At 60.6% G+C, this 7,576-nt stretch overlaps 1 protein-coding gene across 3 annotated transcripts; it reads left to right on the top strand.

The window, feature by feature from the left end:
* Window positions 1-500: 500 nt before the first annotated feature.
* Window positions 501-7,336, top strand: LOC100347704 (E3 ubiquitin-protein ligase TRIM47). 3 transcript variants are annotated; one of them, XM_051838401.2, is made up of 7 exons: window positions 501-651; window positions 1,024-1,694; window positions 4,238-4,333; window positions 4,505-4,738; window positions 5,601-5,763; window positions 5,947-6,009; window positions 6,734-7,336. In XM_051838401.2, exons 2-7 carry the CDS (start codon window positions 1,098-1,100, stop codon window positions 7,318-7,320), a joined length of 1,740 nt encoding a protein of 579 aa, XP_051694361.2. In that variant the 5' UTR covers window positions 501-651; window positions 1,024-1,097; the 3' UTR covers window positions 7,321-7,336. The 3 variants fall into 3 exon arrangements, with proteins under 3 accessions (XP_051694361.2, XP_008249198.3, XP_051694360.2); XM_008250976.3 differs by having other exon boundaries at window positions 596-832; XM_051838400.2 differs by having other exon boundaries at window positions 596-836.
* The last annotated feature ends 240 nt before the right edge of the window (window positions 7,337-7,576 follow it).

The following is a 7,576-nucleotide window of genomic DNA, read 5'->3' as shown; positions in this document are numbered from 1 at the left end:
CCCACTGATTGGGCCACAGAGCCACAGTCGAGAGATTAAACAAGTTGCCCAAGATCCTTCTGTCACTTAGTTGTTCTTGTTCCTCTCTGATCAGTAATATGAGAGGCTCTTAGGTCCGCTGCAAGTGGGCCCAGGGACCAGCAGCTACTGTGCCTCCTGGGATGAGGTTCTTGAGTAAAGAATCCACCCACCGGGATGGATGTTCGGTATAGCAGCTAAGGTGCCTGCATCCATATTGCCATGCCTAGGTCTGGGTCCTGGTTCTGCTCCTGAGTTCAGTTTCCAGCTAATACAGGATCTGGAAGCCAACAGGTGACGGCTCACGTTAGTTGGGTTCCTGCCGTCCATATAAGAGACCTGGACTGAGTTCCAAGTTCTCAGCTTTGGCCTCTGCCTCTGTAGGTATCTGGGGAGTGGACCAGCAGATGGGAGCTCACGAGGTCTGTCTCTCTCCAAAGAACCAAGCTGCCCATGGAGAGACATCTGCAACCCCAGCAAACACTGGCACCCCTTGTGCCCTGCTGACATCACAAGCAGGTGCCGGGGCTGGTCACACGTGAATTGTGACATCAGGGAGCAAAGTCGGGGTGGTCCTCAAGGAGGAGAGAGAGCCCGACAGACTGAAACAGCAGCCAGAGGGGAAGGTTAGAGGTCGGTCACCAGATCCCAAGAGACGTGAGGCACCTGGGGTGGGGGCACACCAGACTGCTAGGGCCCCTCCCTGCATCTGGGAGCAGGGCTGGGGCAGGGTCCCGGTGCCTGAGTGCCCAGGCTTCCTCCCCCTGTCTGCACAGGCAGCAGAGCGTCTGGGCCCCGATGCGCAGGGTTGCACGTAGGTACTTCTGCTTCTGAGCTGCCTCCCCTTGTCACGGTGCATTTCCTTCTGCCTCGGAGCTGGACGAGGAGACCCCAGACCCAATTTATGCCCAAACTAACCCCTTGGAGCCCACGGGCAGACGGCAGCTCCTAAGAGGACGGTGAACCCTGCCTTGGCTTCAGCATAGCTTTGCTCTGTCTTCCCAGGGCCAGCCCAGGACCAAGCCCCAGCCCCGCAGCCCCCTGCCCAGCCCGCAAGCCCTCCCCAAGGCCAGCTCCTGATGAGTAAGGACAGCAAACCTCGCATGTTTGAGGACAAAGTCCTCTGTCCCATTTGCTTGGAAGTGTTCCACAGCCCGGTCACCACCGCGTGTGGCCACAGCTTCTGCATGACCTGCCTGCAGAGTTGCTGGGACCACCAGGCTGCCGCGGGGGCCGGTTACTACTGCCCCCAGTGCCGCGAGAGCTTCCCCTCCAGGCCCCGCCTCTGCAAGAACGTCCTGCTGGGGGAGATGGTGGCCTGCTTCACCCAGGCCAAGGGCCAGGCTTCGGGGCCCTTGGGGAACGCCGCGGGGCCCCGGGACGTGCCCTGCGACTTCTGTTCGTCCCGGAAGCTCAAGTCCGTCAAGTCGTGCCTGCAGTGCATGGCCTCGCTGTGCGAGAAGCACTTGCACAGCCACTTGGAGGACCAGGCCCTCCAGGACCACCAGCTGCTGGAGCCCCTGTGGGATCTCAAGGCCCGCCTGTGCCAGAAGCATCGCAAGCTGCGGCGGCTGTACTGCCGCACGGAGGGCTGCTGCGTGTGCCGGGCCTGCCGGCTGGAGGCGCACAAGGACCACAGCACCGTGCCGCTGGAGAAGGAGCGCGCCCGCCTGGAGGTGAGCGGGGCGGCTTTCACTCTCGCTAAAGGGACGATCGCAGGGGTCCTGGCGGGACGTGAGCGGGCGCTGGCAGGCAGAACGGACCAAGGTCCGGAATGCAAAACAGGCACAGATCAGCCGAGGTCGGGCGAATCCTCGTTCCATTCATTTTCAAATTTTTAATGCTCCTATGTTTGTATGGCTTTGTATAGTTTTTAAAATGTGCTTTTTTAAATTATTTATTTGAAAGGCAGAGAGACAGAGACATGGAGAGAGAGCTCTCTGTCCTCTGCTTCACTCCCCAAATATCTGCAACAGCCAAGACCAGCCAGACCATGGCCAGGAGCCAGGAACTCCAACCAGGTCTCCCATGTGGGTGGCGGGGATCCAAATATGAGCCTCCCAGGGTGTGCACTCGCAGGAAGCTGGAATCAGAAGCAAAGGCAGAGCCAGGACTTGGATCTGGGCGCTCGGGCACGGGGGGCAGCCCCAGGGCCATCCTATCCACTGCACCCAGTGCCCACCCTGTATGACTTCTGTTGTGGGGTAATCCTACTGCGGCCATCTCAGGTGGGTTCTGTACCGGTGCCAGCCTAACAGCCAGCCGCAGCCTGTGGAGGACGAGGAACCTGTGACGGAACTCATCACTAAGCCAACTCATCACTAAGTACCGCTTAGTTTGGCTGATGCTTCATTCAACGCAAGACTTTCTCAACAAGGGAGCACTACAGGCACACTTCATTTAAAAATAGATTTATTTATTTGAAAGGCAAAACAACGGGGTGGGGGGATAGAGAGAGACAGAGAAAGAGATCTTCCATGTCCAGGTTCACTCCCCAAATGGCCTGGCTGAAGCCAGGAGCCCTGGACTCTTTGCGGGTCTCTGTGGGGGGGCAGGGCCTGAGCACTTGGGCCATCGTCTGCTGCCTTTCCTGGTGCACTAGCAGGGAGCTGGACCAGAAGCAGCAGCCGGGACTCGATCCAGCACTCTGGTTTGGGCTGCTGGAGCCACACGCAAGGCTTAGCTCCCAGCGCCACCACGCCACCCCAGGCGTACCTCACGTTGTCGCACCTCCTAGAGACTGAAGCTTTTACAAATGGAAGATTTGTGGGTCCTGAAGCAAGCAAAGCCGTCGGTGCCGTTTTCCCAACAGCTCAGACGATGGTTAGCGTTTGTTAGCAAGAAAGTTTTTTTTTTTTTTTTGTAAGATTTAATTAGTTATTTGAAAGGCAGAGTTACACAGAGAAGGAGAGGCAGAGAGAGAGAGAGAGAGAGAGAGAGAGAGAGAGAGACGTCTCCCACCCAATGGCTCACTCCCCAATTGGCCACAATGCCTGGAGCTGCTCCGACCCACAGCCAGGAGCCAGGAGCTTCTTCCAGGTCTCCCACGAGGGTGTAGGGGCCCAAGGACTCAGGCCATCTTCTACTGCTTTCCCAGGCCATAGCAGAGAGCTGGATCGGAAGTGGAGCAGCTGGGACCCGAACCAGCGCCGATATGGGATGCCGGCACTGCAGGCAACAGCTTTACCTGCTATGCCACAGCGTCAGCCCCAAGAAAGTATTTTTTAATTAAGATATGTGCATCTTTTCCAATACAACACTATTGTACACTTAGGTTATGGTTTAGTGTAAATATAGCTTTTATATGCACTGGGAAACCAAAAAACTCATGTGACTCACTTTATTGTGATCTTAACTTTACTGTGGTGGTCCGGAACCCAGCCCACAATATCCCAGTTACACCCGGGCACTGCGTTATAGCCTGGTATGACCTCTCACAGTATTACAGACCAGCAACAGTTCAAGGACAGGCACTTAGAACTGCACATGCTTAACACACAATGAAAATGCCCATCCTGGGGCTGGCGTTGTGGTGCAGTGGGCTAAGCTGCCACTCGGATGCCCCCAGCCCATATCGGAGTGCTGGTTGGAGTCCCGGCTCCTCTGCTTCTGATGCAGCTCCTGCTAACGTACCCAGAAGCAGTGGCTGGTGACTCGAGCACTGGTGCCTGCCTCCCGTATGGGAGACCTGGGTGGAGCTCCTGGCTCCCGGCCTCAGCCTGGCCCAGCTTTGGCTGTGGCAGCCATTGGGGGAGTGAACCACCCCGTGATAGATTTCTCTCTCCCTCTGACTCTCTCTCTGTCACTCTGCCTTTCAAATAAATAATGAAAAGGAAAGAAAATGATCATTGCTGGCAGAGATGGAGACAAAAGGTTTAAGCGCAAGGACTGGGGACCTGGCAGTGCCCGTCCTGGCCTCTCAAACCACCAACCCCTCCCCAGTCCCTTCCTGTGGCCTGAAATTCTGTGGTCCTCACTGTTAGGAGCAGAGAACCTGGCTCCCAGGAACGGGGGAGAGGGCTCTCAGAGAACAAGAGGCTGAGAGCCAAGGGGTGGGGCCGGGGCACCCAGCCTCCGTCGGGTCTTTCGGGTTTTTCCCTCTCGTTCTCATTGGAGGAGGCGTCTCTCTCTCTCTGGACGTGGGGCTGTTTGCAGCAGGGCTTCTCCCAGGCCCCTCTCTGAACCGACGACCGCTCCTCACCCACCCCACCCACTGCAGGTTGAGGTCCGGAAGGTGCAGGCCAGCGTGGAGAACCAGATGCTGACCATCACCTCCAACAGGCAGAAGCACCGCGGGCAGGTGGCCTCTCTCTCGGTAAGGTGGCCCCAGGCCGCCCCAGGGACCGGCAGCAGCCTGAGGGCACCTCCTGGAGCTTGGGGGGCCGGCGGGAGGCCAGGCGGTCAGAGTGAGGCCGCCTCGGCCAGCTCCGGGCAGAGGCAACGGGGCAGATCTCAGACGCCCCTCTAAGCAGCCTCCCACCCCCAGAAACGAATCCAGAAAATGCGAGATGAGGTGAATGCCTGCTTCTCCGAGATCATCCAGGAGGCCAAAGAGCTGCAGACAAAGATCCTGGATTTCATCACGGAAGAGGAGGCGGCCGCCCTGGAGAAGCTGAGCGGCTCCCTGCAGCAGAGCGACAGCCGGCTGCTGAGGCTGGAGGGGGACAGCATCTGGCTGCACACCCTGCTCACCAACTGCAGCGACGAGCAGTTCCTGCAGGCGAGGCCTCGCTGGGGCGGGGGTGGGGGGAGCAAGGCCGCCCCTCCCCCACGCCGGCCCAGGCCACGCCCAGCCCCTCCCCCACGCCGGCCCAGGCCACGCCCAGCCCCCCGGACCCCTCCGCCCACAGACACACCACAGTGGGGGCTGCTTCACCTTGTCCATCCCTCTGCCTCGGCTTCTTACACCGCCGCCCGAGCCTAGCTTTCCTGCCTTCAGTTCCTTGGAACAGGTGGCTGGCAGGGGAGAGGAGTGGGGGGAAGAGGTTAGGATTCTGGGCACTGACACAGTCTGCAATTTCTCCAGACTTGTCCAGACCAGGGCTGGAGGGGAGCCAAGGGCGATCTACAGACCCGCGGTTGAAATCCCTTTCCTCTACCCAGCCCTGCTGGCCGCTCTTGTGCTGTTACAAGAGGGATATCGGCAGGTTTGCTGGTGGAATGGATTCAGCGGCCCCCGGCCCCTGCGCCGGGGACCTCCTAGCACAGGTCCTCTTCCCCAAGCTGCCCTAACACCCCTGGACAGAAACCTGCAGGGCTTCCACTTGCCCTTCCTCCTGCGCCTGACAGGAAGCCGTCGGCGATGGCTTTCAGTGAGCAGTGAGAGGCACCATGCTTTTCTAAGAATCCTCTTTGCTCAATGCACTCGGCCCTAGGGGCCCTGCCTTTGGCAGATCGCCAAGCTGACACAGCCAAACAACCACCAGGACGAGGAGACAGAGGCATCCAGTTTTGCAAAGGGAAGCCTTTTGCTCCACCTGCCCAGGGTTCTGGGGACCAGCCGGGCCCCTGGCATCAGTGGGAGCCTCCACCTTCTGCCTGAGCCCTGGCTGATGCGCCACCTGCTGCTCCCTGCCCTCCAGGAGTTCCCCAGGCTGAAGCACTTCCCATCCTGCAAGGAGCCCCTGCTGAGCACCAACTGTGACCACGCCCAGAGCTTCTTCCAGCTGCCGGAGGCCGTGGCCGAGCTCCAGACGTGGCTGGTGGACGTGTGTCTCAGCTTCGTGGACCAGCTCCCCCTGAAGGGTCGGTCCTTGGCCGCATTCCGGAGAGGGGACCACCCTAATGGGCTATGATCAGAGGGCGCTGCTGCCAGCTCGTGTGCACCCGCCCCTGCCACGTGCCACAGCCCTCTGCGTGCCCAGGCCTCTCTCCAGAAGGGTGCTGGGCCCGGACAGGGTCCTCATCCAAGCCCCTCCCCTCCCCCAGGCATTAAGATGAACTCCCATGAGGTGCTGCCCCCAGCCGTGGACAGGAAAACACTCCTCCAGTGTGAGTCACCAATCCTGGGGTGGGAAGAGAAGGAGCGGGGGCCCTGGTGCCTCAGTTTCCCAAGCCCTGTGTTCCAGCCAGGGCTCACTCCAGGGCAGGGGGTGGGGATGCCAGCCCTGACTGCTTGTTGTGGACTGGGGACCTCGGAAGGACTCTGCCCAGGGCCTAGGAAAGGTAGAAGACTTGCCCTGTCCTCGCCCAGAGCTGGTTCTGCAACCGTTCCCTGGCCCTGGTGTGGCTCAACCTCTGCCCTCCACTGGACGCCTGCCAGCCTCCCTGGGCTTCGGCCAAGGCAGCCTCAGGTGGCTCCGTGCATTGCACCCTGTGCGTTTTACGCCCCTGCAGCCCTGCTCCCCTGCCAGGCCCAGGGGCCAAAACCCCACTGGCTTCTCCGCGGCCTCAGGGGTCAAGGCTGTGCCATCTGTGATGTCCCCCTCTGAACTGGCTCCTGCAGGAGCCCTTGGCTGTCCCTCAGTCCCACTCACCTGTGTCCTTAACAGGTACCAAGGAGGGTTATGTCAGGACCTGGTGGGAGAGGGAGGGGCACTCCTGGTCCCCAACGGCTCCCCCAAGGTGGAACTTTGGACAGCACCCAGATCATGGCTCCCACCCATGTCAGCGCCACCCAGCTTGGCGGGGCTGGATGGGAGGGCCACTCCCAGGAGCTTGGGCTAGAAGCATCCTGCGACGAAGCTGACAATGCGCCATGTCCTCCCTTCCTCAGGTTACTGCAACTTGAACTTCGACCCCGCCACAGCCACCAAGGAGCTGTTCCTCTTCCAGGAGACCCACTCCGTGCTGAACCTGGGTGTGCTCCTGGAGCCCTCGGCCACCGACGACCTGGGCTTCCAGCCGTGGCCGCAGGTGCTGTGTTCACGTGGTCTGTCCCGGGGCAGCCACTACTGGGAGGCCAAGGTGTCCAACTCATGGCTATGCCTGGGTGTCACCTACCGCCGCCGCAGCCCCCAGCCCGACGGCCCCCCGCCCCACCACGTGGTCTACCTGCTGGGCCGCAACGCCCACTCGTGGTGCCTGCAGTGGGACTCCCTCAGGTTCTCGGTGTGGCACAACAACACGGAGACCGTGCTGCACGGCGCCTACCAGCACACGCTTGGCGTGGCGCTGGACTGCACCGCCGGCTGCCTCTCCTTCTACAGCGTGGCCGACGACGTCAGCCTCATCTACCGCTTCCTCGCCACATTCCTCGAGCCGCTCTACCCCGCCGTCATGGTCAGCCGGGGTGCCTCGGTCACGCTCCAGCAGTGCTCAGAGCTGTCAGCTCCTGGGCCGGCCCAGGGCAGCTGCCAATAAAGCAGGATGCTACTGAGCTGGCTGGGCAGGGGGAAGGGGCACCGGGCGACGGCCTCCTGTGGTCCCCTGCACTCAGGGTAGAAGGGACTGCGTCTGCAGCAGCTGCCAAGTGGCCCCGGAAATCCCAAACCTTCGTAGGCACTGCCACCGGAGGATTCTGACCCAGGCAGCCATCCTCCCAGGATGAGCCTTGGGGATGAAGGTTTCTGGCCCCATACACAGCCCACTACCCTCACCCAGGCCCCCAGACCCCAGC

Source organism: Oryctolagus cuniculus, chromosome 17 (assembly GCF_964237555.1).
Source record: "Oryctolagus cuniculus chromosome 17, mOryCun1.1, whole genome shotgun sequence".
NCBI lineage: Eukaryota > Metazoa > Chordata > Mammalia > Lagomorpha > Leporidae > Oryctolagus > Oryctolagus cuniculus.
Note: the sequence above shows the minus strand (reverse complement) of the source record. Positions and strands in the feature narration are given on the sequence as shown.

Bases quoted from the DNA above. Each gene is read 5' to 3' on its own strand.
- LOC100347704 (XM_008250976.3), top strand. The intron at 1,695-4,237 runs GTGAGCGGGGCG...CACCCACTGCAG, and splicing joins AGGAGCGCGCCCGCCTGGAG to GTTGAGGTCCGGAAGGTGCA. The intron at 4,739-5,600 runs GCGAGGCCTCGC...CCTGCCCTCCAG, and splicing joins GCGACGAGCAGTTCCTGCAG to GAGTTCCCCAGGCTGAAGCA.